This window comes from Xenopus laevis, chromosome 3S (genome assembly GCF_017654675.1).
Source record: "Xenopus laevis strain J_2021 chromosome 3S, Xenopus_laevis_v10.1, whole genome shotgun sequence".
In the NCBI taxonomy this organism is placed as follows: domain Eukaryota; kingdom Metazoa; phylum Chordata; class Amphibia; order Anura; family Pipidae; genus Xenopus; species Xenopus laevis.
Window position 1 is genome coordinate 52303895 of NC_054376.1, and position 13147 is coordinate 52317041.

Genomic DNA, 13147 nt, shown 5'->3' on the forward strand with positions numbered 1-13147 from the left:
TTGGCCTCGGAGCGCACGGCAGCAATCCTTTTCTTCTCCGATAATCTTCGTGTCTTGACGGAGTTTTCGGCGCACGCGCAGTTGGAGTAAGTTTCTGGTCCTGAACAACTGCGCATGCGCCGAAATTCACAAAAATCTCCAAAAAATTTACTCCTACTGTGCATGAGCCGAAACTTCAAAAAAAGACAGAAGATGGCTGCCGCGAACTCCGAGGCCAGAATCTGCACGGAGGGGTGAGTAAAAAAAATTGGGGGGTGAGGGGGCAGGTAGGCTGTGGGGAGGAGGGAGTGGGGTCTACCCAGGGAGGTTTTTTTTTATTACAGGTTGAATTCTCCTTTAAGCCAAAGGGCACTGAGATGCAGAACTCTGTCACCCCAAGATGTAGATCAATTAGCTAAGCATGCAAATAGTGTTTGGTAGAATCATTTACCCATTATGAATGCCTCAATGACTTCTATAATTAATGCAGATCATGTAAAAAATCCTAAATTATGAGCAACCATGAAGTCTTCTCAATAAACAGACACACATTACAGTTGTAATCTTTATTATCAGTATTCATCCATGTTCAGTATATCCAGCATTTTAAATCAGATATCTGCTGTTGGACACCAATAAGCACAGCAATATTATACACCTCCAGGGTTCAGTATAGTAAACCATATAATTCTCTTCTAATGTTTTTGGTAAATGTGTCCTAACACTATATAATAATCATAGAGCATTTCTTCTTCTGGCCATACGCTGGTTACGAACATTTATCTTTATATACTGTGGATATCTGGAAATAGTCTGAATGGCTAGCTAGTGCTGCAGAGTTGTAAAATGTGGGCCACAAATGTATGCTTGTTTTGGCTAAAAGCTCCATGCATGTCCACAAATATTAGAATAAATGGAAGTAGGGACAATCACATGCAATCATCTCAACACTGGCATACAAGATAACGATCAGTGGCTCCTCTACAAGCAAGTGATCCAGAGACATGGATCATTAGAACTCTTGGATGATGACATTGCAGCAGCATGGATTGGCGTTCCCTAGCTCACCAATGGGTTTCTTGGAAGAACTTTCAAAGCCCTCACCCTATTCATATTTCACGAGAATATTTGGGGTCATTTATGAATCTGAAATAAAGGCTCTTCGATCTGTAGAAGCTAAAATGTGCTACAGCTTTACATATAGATCTTGTAAACTGTAAAAATTAGTACACTTTTGCAAAAAGGTTGTGCAAAACTATTGTATTTACAAAATGGCACAAAAGTGAATTCAACAGTCTATGCACATGCATACTTCACCCACAGCTTCCACAGAAGGTTCTATGTCACCAATTGGGAAAATACCAGCTTCAACAGGTCACTTTCATTGTGTACTAAGTTCACTAAAAGTTACAGCAGTGTGAGCAAATATTGCCCAATTCAAATTGTATTGTTAAAGCTGAGAAAGGTTTAAGGCCATTCAAGTTAAAAGGGCAGAGCAATAAGAGGAACCCTTCAGAACCCATCTTCAGATCAGCATGCTTTTGCTTTCTTTAGAACAGAATGTGTGGTCTAGATAGATAGAAGTCAAAGGAAAACAAAATTAAATACAAAAACAAAACTACGGTATGTAAGAAATCAAAGTAAAGCAGACATTAAAATGGTAAAACCCACAGAAGTGTCCATTGCTTAAACCTGTCCTACAAAAAGAGTAAACAGGCAATTATGTACATTTTTTGTTTTCAAGTAGATTACATTGCTTAAACCAAAACATCAATTTATCAGTGCTTCACTTATAACTAATCTGACACTAAACAGTTTCTTCCTAAAAGACAGCCGCTTGCTCTACAACTGCCTGCTAAGCTGTCAGACTATGGTGTAACAGGAGGAGGAGTAGAGAAAAATAGAGAGACTAAAGAAGGAGTAATGGGAATGAGACGCTTTCATGGAAACAGGTAGGTTGGTCAGCCAGCCAGTTTGCTTGCAACGAGAGACGGTTTCCTTTGAGGGAGGTCTTGTGGCGTAGGAATATGATCACCCGTAACTTCTGTTTTATCAGGTGCAGCCGTTGGCAGTTGCTTGTTCTTCATCTTTGCTTTAGCCATATTGTAGTCTCCAGAGTCAAAATATTTTTGCTAAAAGCATAATGAAAAAAATACATTTTAGTTTGCTCTAGATTAACTGGGGTTTACAGTGCACAAAACTAGTCCTTGTTAAGCATCCAGTTTTGTGTGCTGGTGTTGGCTACGTAGTATCATTAGTGCTGAAATTGAAAGGAAACAATACCACTAAACTGTCCATTAAAAATACCACCTAAAAGGGACTATTACCAAAATGAAAATGTAATATAAGCTTCAGCATACTGAAATAAGAAACTTTCTAAATACAATAAATTAAATATTATGTATCTTTTCTGAAATAATCAAGTTAATTTTCACCATTTCTCTCTGTTTCTCCTCATTCTCTCTTCATGTAGGAGTTGGGTGTCGAATGATCCAATGTATGTTGTAGGGGGACTCCTTTTGCCTAGAAGATGTATTAGAGCTCATTTTTAAAATCACCAGAAATCCTGTCGCTCTACATGAGGACTTTGTGCAAAATGCAGTTATTTTGTTAGATTTTGTTTGTACTGGAATCAGTTATTTGAGTGAGCTTTAATACATCTGCTAGGAAAGGGAGATATATTGGATCAAACGGTCAATGAATATCTGACACCCAACTGCTGCATGAAGACAGAATGAAGAGAAACAGATGCCAAGAAAAGGATAGTGAAGATGGACTCGAAACAATGCAGAATATTTAATTGATTATATTCAGAAATTTTCATATTTCAGTATGATGAAGCTTCTATTAAATTTTCATTTACGAATATGGTTCCCCTTTAATAATGGTAATTTGCTAATCATATAGTTGCCCTCTGTATAGCTAGCATTACTCTACCTAGGGTAGGAGAAATTAAAGGGACAGAAAAACGCATCAGTTAAAGGGGTTGTTCATCTTTAAATTAACTTTTAGTATGACATAGGGAGTGATATTCTGAGACAATTTGCAATTGGTTTTCATTTTTTATTATTTGTGTTTTTTGAGTTATTTAGCTTTTTATTCTGCAGCTCTTGAATTTGCATCTTAAACAATCTGGTAACTAGGGTCCAAATTACCCCAGCAACCATGCATTCATTTGAATAAGAGACTGGAATATGAATATGAAAGGCCTGAATAGAAGGATCAGTAATAAAAAGTAACAATAAATTTGTAGTCTTGCAGAACATTTGTTTTTTTAGAAGGGAGTCAGCGACGCCAATTTGAAAGCTGCAGAGTCAGAAGAAAAAGGCAAATAACTATAAAAAAATAAACAATGAAAACCAAATGAAAAATTGCTTAGAATTGACCATTCTGTAACATAATAAAAGTTACCTTAAAGGTGAATCACCACTAATAGTGCTACTCCAGCAGACTTCTGCACTGAAATTCAGTTCTCAAAAGAGCAAACAGATTTTTTTATTTTTCAATTTTGAAATCTGAAATGGAGCTAGACATATTGTGAGTTTCCAAGCTGCCCCCAGTCATGTGACTTGTGCCTGCACTTAGGATGGAACTACTTTCTGGCAGGCTGTTATTTCTTCTACTTAATTTAACTGAATCAGTCGCAGTGGGACTTGGCTTTTACTATGAAGTATTGTTCCTAGATCTACCAGGCAGCTGTTATCTTGTGTTAGGGAGCTGCTATCTGGTTATCTTCCCATTGTTCTTTTGTTAGGCTGCTGGGGGGGAGGCGATATCACTCTAACTTGCAGTACAGCAGTAAAGAATGACTGAAGTTTATCAGAGCACAAGTCACATGACTGGGGGCAGCTGGGAAACTGACAATGTGTCTAGCCCCATGTCAGATTTCAAAATTGAATATAAAAAAATCTGTTTGCCATTTTGAAAAATGGATTTCAGTTCAGAATTATGCTGGAGCAGCACTATTAACTGATGCGTTTTGAAAAAAAAACATGTTTTCCCATGACAGTAGCCCTTTAAGGAATTCTTACTAACACAACGCATCTACACTCTTAAATGTTAGGCTGCCTTTCATACAAGTCAGAAATCAATTTTGTGGGCGAGAAAGCAGAGGATTATCTAAGTAGGAAATCAGTAAGAAGGAAGCAAGTAAGCTTGGCCGATGATCACTGAAAGCTTTAGAGAAATTTGCAGAGAAATTCACTTTTCACATCAAATATTTGCTATGACCAAAATGATGTATATTGCGGACGTCAGGTATTATAAATACTTTGAGAATAGCTCCTTTGGGATCTAATAAAACACTGTCCAAATCTGCCTCAAAACCTGGTCTATTTAGAACAGGTGTGTCCAAAAGGTTGATTGGGATCTACCAGTAGAACTGTAGCTGGTGATCAGTAGATTTCATGACAATGTCAACAAACAGCTTGTCTATATCACCCTCCTGTTTCATGTTTTCAGATATTGATATCAAGGTTACATGAGAAAAGTTCTCATAAATGATTATTAAGGGGCAAATTTACTTAAGGTCGAATATCGAGGGTTAATTAACCCTCGATATTCGACTGTCGAAGTTAAATCCTTCGACTTCGAATATCGCTTAGCGCTATACGTTCGATTGAACGAAAAATCCTTTGAATCGTTCGAACGATTTTTGTTTCGACCAAAAAAAGATAGCAAAGCCTATGGGGACCTTCCCCATAGGCTAACATTGACTTCGGTAGCTTTTAGGTGGCGAACTAGGGGTTGAAGTTTTTTCTTAAAGAGACAGTACTTCTACTATCGAATGGTCGAATAGTCGAATAGTCGAACTATTTTAGTTCAAATCGTTCGATTCGAAGGTCGAAGTAGCCAAAAAAAAAACTGACATGTGAAAAAAACTGTCAGTTGCAAATGAACAAACTGTCAACACGTGATTAAGCATAGGCCAAGCAGCTAGCAAGGAGTACTTATGAAAGCTGCTTTATTGGAGTTGTGTCTCATCTGTTAAGGAGGAAAATGGTTGCTTTGTTTGCTGCAAATCAAGAGCACACAAACGACACTGTGTATACTGCAACATCCACTGCAGAAAATCAATAAGTGCCTTTAAGTGGCAACAACAAAACTAGATTTAAAACTACACAGAGTTTTTCAATTAATAGAAGTTGTCACTTGTGTATTTAAATATTTGGCTTCATGTTGTTTAATCTAGGGTCATAATGGAACTGCAAAGACGCAAACAGGGCTCATTTAGATCTGTCATCTGCATAACAAATTAGTTTGTTTTAAATGTATAGTATGATAAACCGTTCTCAATTTAGCCGGAGCTTAAATTTGCCTGATGACTACTTCACAGAACTCTTGCAAATAGCAATTTTGGAAAAGTGCACCAGAAATCAGTTATTGTGCCACCCTAGCACTTTTTCCATATAATGGTATCTTGAGCAGAAGCTGAACTGTAGCACAGGAAAGCAAATAAAGGATTCCAATGCCATTTTCTTTGCTCAGTTACGTCACTACAAATAGAGAAATTGAAATCCATTTAACAGTACAAAGAGAGTGATTTATATTCATTATAGGGGAAGACAACTCCTTTTCTAGTGTGTGCTTAGCTCTGTCTGGTCTGCTGAAGGTTCTGTGTTGCAGAGAGTTGCAAGATGGAATTTTATCTTTTACTTACACCTTTTTGAAGTCGCTTTCTCAAGAAATCAGAGCCTCCAGGTTTGGGACCAATGTTAGGATATCTTGATTTTAACTTGATCTCTTCTGCCTTCTCCGGACTGGTTACTTTGTCATCCATTTCCTTTAAACATAAAAAATACTGTTATTCTAAGAATAAGTAACTAACAGTATTAGCTGTTTCAGAGTACCCAGTATTGGCACCATGAAAGCCCTGGAAATACAGATTGAATTATAGGGGCAGTGCCAAGCACAGACAGGCTGGCAAGAGAATCCAGAAAGGTGGAATTTAAAAATATATAAGGCAGGATTTTACAATGGTACAATTAAACAGATGCATTTGCACTGGTCAGTAATAAAAGAATACTCCCAAAGTGCTAATGTCTTCACTAATGAGAAATAATACTTTTGGGTGACACTATAGCAGAAACCACAAGGAACAGGTGCGTGGGAAAGTCAAGATAGACATAGAATAGCTTGTTTTATGCTTAAAGGGAACATATTGCTCAAAAAAATATGAATCTGCCAGCTCATTGTACTCTTTTAAATATAGAAGGAATGTACTTTAAAAAGTTGTATTTCAGTCTGGTTTATTGAAATTTTACCCCAAAACCCTACTAGCCCAGCCCATCTGTTCCACTTCCTGCTGGAAGGGAACAATAGAACACGCCTACCTCTCATTTGAAACAGGGACCGTATCAGATCTAATGGACGATTCATTAAAGGGGGCATTTTATTCATCATGGTCTACAAGATTGGGGAGTTTTTCATGTATCCTTTATGTCTCCTTTAATGGAGGAACGATAAGACCTGTAGTGCATGAAACACCCCTTCGCATATTGATACCATTAAGATGCTGAGACAATGGACCTCAGGGAATGACTGTATTCGTTTTAGAAGTGATAAAACCATATGGAACGGAGACAGGATTTATTCATAGTCCATGTAACACTGGGACATGTATCAAGAATTTCATTCAACCAAACTGGCAACTGGGTTTCCATATTTTATGTAAAGAAATAATAAGCAAATCAGAACCATAACTAATTATATACTGATGAGATATTTTAGGGTCAATTGAGCATCATGTGTTAGCATTTTCAAAGTGAACCATCTAGTCAATACAATAATGAATTTTTCATCAATTGTGACCAACAGCTTCGCTGTACTAATAAACTAATGTTCCTAATTAGTGTTCCCCTACCATATTTTACCATACTGCAATCCAAGCGCAAAGTTTAGTGGATGGGCTATCAACATTTCTAAGCTAACAAAGATGTAATTTTAAATACAGTCATGATAGATAAGCTCATTTAAATGCTATATTTTTGCCTATCTGGTACATAGTGTGTTAAAAGAGCTTACAATTCACTTGAAACCAGTAAACTGGGATTGGAATTAGGCTGCCTTATTGTCAGCAAAAAAACACACAAGAAATACTTATTGAGGAGCTCTGTGTGTTTTTGCTAATAATAAAGCAGCCTAATTCCAATCCCAGTTTACTGGTTTCAAGTGAATATATATATATAATATATATATATATATATATATATATATATATATATTATAGTACAAACACCTGCACTCTGTCCACTTTTTTCTCCAGGCCGGGTGCTCGGTCAAAGTCTTTATACATGCATAGAATGGACCAGCACACCGTTTTCTTCAATCAAACGTGTTTATTCAATACACACTGTGCATCCAACGTTTCGGCCCGCATCCGGGCCTTTATCAAGGATGATAAAGGCCCGGATGCGGGCCGAAACGTTGGATGCACAGTGTGTATTGAATAAACACGTTTGATTGAAGAAAACGGTGTGCTGGTCCATTCTATGCATGTATATATATATATATATATATATATAAAAGTCTGCTGGATTGGAGTGCACCACAGCCTGAACTGTGTGTGTGTGTGTGTGTATCTCTCTCTCTCTCTATACACACATACATATATATATATATATATATATATATATAGATATATATATATATATATATAGATATATATAGATATATATAGATATAGATATATATATATATATATATATATACACACACACACACATACATATAAAGGGGTTGTTCACCTTCAAAAACTTTTTTCAGTTTACTTGGTTTCAGATAGTTCACCTGTAATAAAGACGTTTTCTTTACTTAACTTTCTATTTTCTATGTATCACCATTTTTCAAAAATGTAAGTGTTAAAGTTTCATTTTTCACCTGCTGAAGCAGCTCGGGGGGGGGGTCACTGACACTAACTCAGGGGCACCCAAAAGGTAGATCGGGATCTACCAGTAGACCTTTAGCTGGTGATCAGTAGATCTCAACATTGTCAACAAACAGCTTGTCAATCATCCTCCTGTTTCACGCTTTTCATTCAGATATTTATTACATTAAGGTTCCATAAGAAATAGTTGTTTGTTAAATATAGCAATATAAATTCTCTCATAAATCAATATAATATTTAAGTAATATTTTTTATGGAACGGAATGCTAACAATGATTATATGGATGTAGATCATAAAGAGACTAAAAGTAGACCTCACATTAGTATGGGCATTCCTGCTGTAACTGTTTTAAATTGATACATTTAGTTAATACATTTGTTATCTTTGTCCCTGCTGAACAGAATCCCTGAATTTCATTAAAGACAGCTGTTAGAATTGATACAATAGTTGCTAATATGCCACAGATACTGCCGAGAAATGTATCAACTTCTTGTATCAATTAAATGTATCAAATTCTAACCGTTCAGAATTCTCCTGGATCACTAAGCTCCCAGACTGAAATACTAGAGTCAGGAACATTAAACTTAACTTTTGGGAAAATGGTAAAAAAAAATAAAAAATGGAAAGCAATTGAAAACAAGTCTTCGTTTATGGTGAACAATCTGAAAATAACAACTGAAAAAAAGTGTTTCAAAGGTGAAAAGCCCCTTTAATGTAATTATGCCCAGCTGGATCCTTAGGGTACACATTCAATCTTCCAAAGTTTAAGGGCTAAATAAACTACACTGGTTATTTTGATCAGATTTTATATAATCTTGCCGTGCAACACTGCAAGATTATGTTGAATCCTACACAATTGGATTCCCATAGCTTTAATGTAAAGTCAGATGGTGTTGCTTGTTCATGCATCTAAATCCAACATCCAATGGATTTCAATAAAAAAAAAAAAAAAGAAAGTCAACACCATCAGATTTTCTCTCACCGGATGAAACGCAGCATGCAGTGTTTGTATCCAACAGATGTTTAGTGTCTGATGGCAAATCTTCCATTTAGTTTACACTTCTGATTTTTGTATCAGTGCCATTATATTATGACCCATGCAACCAATAATTCTACAAACGTGGGATTTCACAAACACAAACAGCAACCCATGTCACCATCAACTGATCTGGCCATTACCATTTTGATGAATGGGGAGTGTAAGGTAACTGGGCATTTCTGCTGGTGTATAAAGCACTACTTGTATAATAAGCCTAATGACACACATGCTGTTTCTGACCTCCACTTTAATCTGCTGGAATATTATGGTGTTAAAAATTTCACAGCTGTCACAGCTTCTAATAATATTGAATAAAAAGCACCCTGTTTGATGCGCGTGTAGCAGAAGGACCCAAATGTTTCGGTGCAGGACAGTTACTGGCATTGGTGATTAAAATAAGCCCATTTGCTTTAGGGTTGATGTTTACATAACAAAAAACCGTTGTATTAAGAACAGTTACTTAAAATGGGGGAAAACAGAGGTCAAATGATATCCATGGCTGGCTACAGAAGTAAAGAAATTAAAACTTTTCTCTAATAGTATATGCATTACCAAAAAAATTATTAAAAATACAAAAAAAAAACCCAAAACACTATGGCCTTAGGGTCAGAGAACACGCTCAAATTCGGAGAGATTAGTCACCCGGTGACAAATCTCTCTTCTTCGGGTCGAGGCCTCAAGAGGAAACTTCGGGCGACTTCAGAAAACGAAGCGATTGAGTGCCATCCTACCATCGATTTACATTTTAGCCGTCTGGAGGCAGTTCGGGGAGATTAGTCGCCCCGAAAAAGAGGAGATGTCGTTGGGCAACTAATCTCCCCTAATCTGAGCGTGTGCCTGACCCTTACTGGTCCTTTAACAGTTAAGGGTAGATGGAAGTAAGAGCTGGTGACTCTAGTAGCAGAAGAGGGATGGAAGACTTTAATTATGAGGTTAGACTGTCAAGTTTGTGGTTGTTTTCTCTGGGGGAAAAAAAAAAAAAAAAAAAAGATTCTTGAGAGAGTGTCATGCTTACACTTTACAAGTACATTAGAGGACATTATAGACAAATGGCAGGGGACTTTTTTTTACCCATAAAAGGATCACCGTACCAGAGGCCACCCCTTCAGACTAGAAGAAAAGAACTTTCATTTGAAGCAATGTTCTTCACAGTGAGGTTGTGGAATGCACTTACCGATGATGTTGTGATGGCTGATTCTGTTAATGCCTTTAAGAATGGCTTGGATGATTTATTGGACAGACATAATACAAAAGGCTATTATGATACTAAATTCTATAGTTAGTATAGATATGGGTATATAGAATTTATGTGAAAGTATGGAGAGGTGTGTATGGATGCTGGGTTTTCATTTGGAGGGGTTGAACTTGATGGACTGTCTTTTTTCAACCCGATGTAAATATATAAGAAGTAAAGCATGCAGGTGAACCGAAGAACCATGGCAATGGAGATACATAAAGTGAAGGTAATCTCCTGGCATAGATCAAACAGTACGTGGGCTGGAAGTCACTAGCAGAGCGATACAGAAAGTGATCTGGAGGGCCAAGAGCAAAACATGCTAAGAGTAAGTTTGAGCAAGAGCCCTTTGGTTCCATATGCATAGAAAGTACATATAACCTGAGGATCCCAGGTGCAGGCTTGAAGGTTGGATAGACTGGAGGCCTAGAACATAACATGCACAGAGAAAGTTAAATAGTGCCTCAATACATAATGTGAGGAGAATGAGCTGCAATACAAAGCTAGAAAGATATGTCAATAATGACACATAGAGAGCAGGTGTGACATGATGAAAACAGAAACGGTAGAAGAAGCCGTGGCAAAAGATTCGCAATAGACTTTTAGAATAGGACACACTGTATGTGATCCTGGGGTACACTTGGTGCCCTAAAAAGAAACATGCATGTGTCATTACTGCAGGAGACAGAAGTGATGTGGATCCGTGAACACTGGAGAGATGGAGACACTGCAGGCAAGCAGCAGGTGCATCAGAAACTGGGGCTCACTTACTCAAATTGGGAAAGATCTGTCCAATTAATAACCCAAGGCAACCAATCACATATGCATATTAATTGTCCTTCCTTCAGCTGTCTGGAAAAAAATATCACTCATTTTTTGTTGTTGTAGTAATGAGTTACTGGCCAGAATTATGAAATGAACCTGAGTGAGAGGCAGCAGTGGGGCCCTGAACACAAGTGTAGCTAACCAATGGATGAAGGCAGGAGGCTGGATGTTAGCACAAAAGAAAGGGTGGATCCTTGGCACAAGAGACAGCGGAAAGGGAATCTGTAACACATGTGACAGGGGGAAAGGGAATCCGGACACAAGAGATGGGGGGAAAGGGAATCTGTAGCACATGCGACAGGGGGGAAAGGGAATCCGGATACAAGAGATAGGGGAAAGGGAATCTGTAGCACATGTGACAGGGGGAAAGGGAATCCGGACACAAGAGATGGGGGAAAGGGAATCTGTAGCACATGCGACAGGGGGGAAAGGGAATCCGGATACAAGAGATAGGGGAAAGGGAATCTGTAGCACATGTGACAGGGGGAAAGGGAATCCGGATACAAGAGATGGGGGGAAAGGGAATCTGTAGCACATGTGACAGGGGGAAAAGGGAATCCGGATAGAAGAGATGGGGGAAAGGGAATCTGTAGCACATGTGACCGGGAATCCGGATACAAGAGATGGGGAAGGCTTGGCATAAGGACAGAGGGTTTCTGGGGGAATGGCGTTGGCATAAGTGAAGGCTTGAGCTGGTGACTTGGCCTAAGTGAAGTTTAAGGGATGGTACTTGAAGTAATAGACACTCCAGTGATCCCTTTCACAAATGAGGGTGGGGTCCGTGGAATACGAGGCAGTGCCGGGTAACACTGTACAGAAGTAGTGAGACATAAGCCGGACAGGGCTACGAACTCGGCAGTACAAATGAGTTCATATGAAGGGAACGCAGTACAGGCGAGAGCTCAGGGTGGGCTCATGTTATTCATCCGACGAATCAAAGAGAACGCGCTCGCACGTTGCCTTCAACTTCTGAGTCGCTCACATATTCCTTCCTCTTATCCACAAACAGTAAAGTCACGCACCTTCTGTTCTTCCGCAGAGCTTTCCTCCGGGGCCTTGATCTCCTGATTATCTCTAGACATGGCGGAGGAATCGCCGTTGCCTCTCAGCTCTGTCTATCCCGGATCTCCCTGTAAGCTCCTCCTACCGAAAGATGGCGGAGAGACCGCAGCGTAACTTTCACGCTTTACCCTACGTCACACGACGCGCAGGGAATCCTCAAGTCGCGCGTGGAGCAGGCAGCAGCAGTGCCCTGACCTCAGGGAGACGCGGCGCAAAGCATTGTGGGGAAGTTGTCGCATGTGTCTGTTTGCTAGCCGTCTAACATGTCTGCGGGTAATGCTGTCGTGTTAGCTACAGAACAACTCCGCCAACCACCTGTCCTGAAGTCAGTACTATGCAGAGTTTCACAAATTTTTCCATGAAGCAAAATGGGACAGAAATACAGAGTTGTAACTACAGAGTGGACCCAGGAGGTATAGGGGCGCTCCATCAGGCCTAATACATATACAATTTCAATAAATATTGGTGAAACAGATCAACCTCTAGATATTTGGGTGGCCAGAAGATTTTTTTGTCTGAAATTGAGGAAAGTCACTGGAAAATGCGAGAATGGGACGGAACACTGGGGTACAGAGCCCAAAATCTGGTAACTCCCGACTTCTACACAAGTCAGTCCCATTGCATGCTGGGTATTGTAGTCTTACATGGAACTTGGCAGTTGGCAAACAAACAAAAACTACATTACCCAACATGCATTGGGAGACGCAGGCTCAGCACATTAGGGCAAGACAAAACTTTGGTTGGTTTCCAAAGCACAAACCAGCAAAAGGCCCAAAAAAATAGCTCAAATCCGTACCTACGATAGTTTGTACTTTCAAAACCCGCCTGGGCTTTAAATTAGTAGCCCAATTTGGCTGGAAAACCGCCAACCTGGCAACTCTGGTACTATGAGTAAATCTGCTAAAACTGCTACTGCATTCCCTTCCATCTCTGCTGTGGCCCTATTGTCTGCATTTTTGCACCTTTATTGGTAAATCTGCTAAAACTGCTGTTGCATTTTCATCTGCATTACACCTACCACTGTTTAATGAGTTATTATTAACATGTATTTATATAGCGCCTTATATAGCGCCAACATATTGCGTAGCACTGTAGAGTAAATGTGATTATACAACTAAATCA

The 13147-nt window shown here is 38.9% G+C and overlaps 1 protein-coding gene across 1 annotated transcript; it reads right to left on the reverse strand.

Moving 5' to 3' along the window:
- Nucleotides 1–530: 530 nt before the first annotated feature.
- arpp19.S (cAMP regulated phosphoprotein 19kDa S homeolog) lies at nt 531–12104 on the reverse strand. The gene is given in 3 exon segments (NM_001090287.1): nt 531–2111; nt 5639–5761; nt 11986–12104. Coding segments are annotated over 3 exon segments (354 nt in total). The 5' UTR covers nt 12046–12104; the 3' UTR covers nt 531–1940.
- Between the last annotated feature and the right edge of the window lie 1043 nt (nt 12105–13147).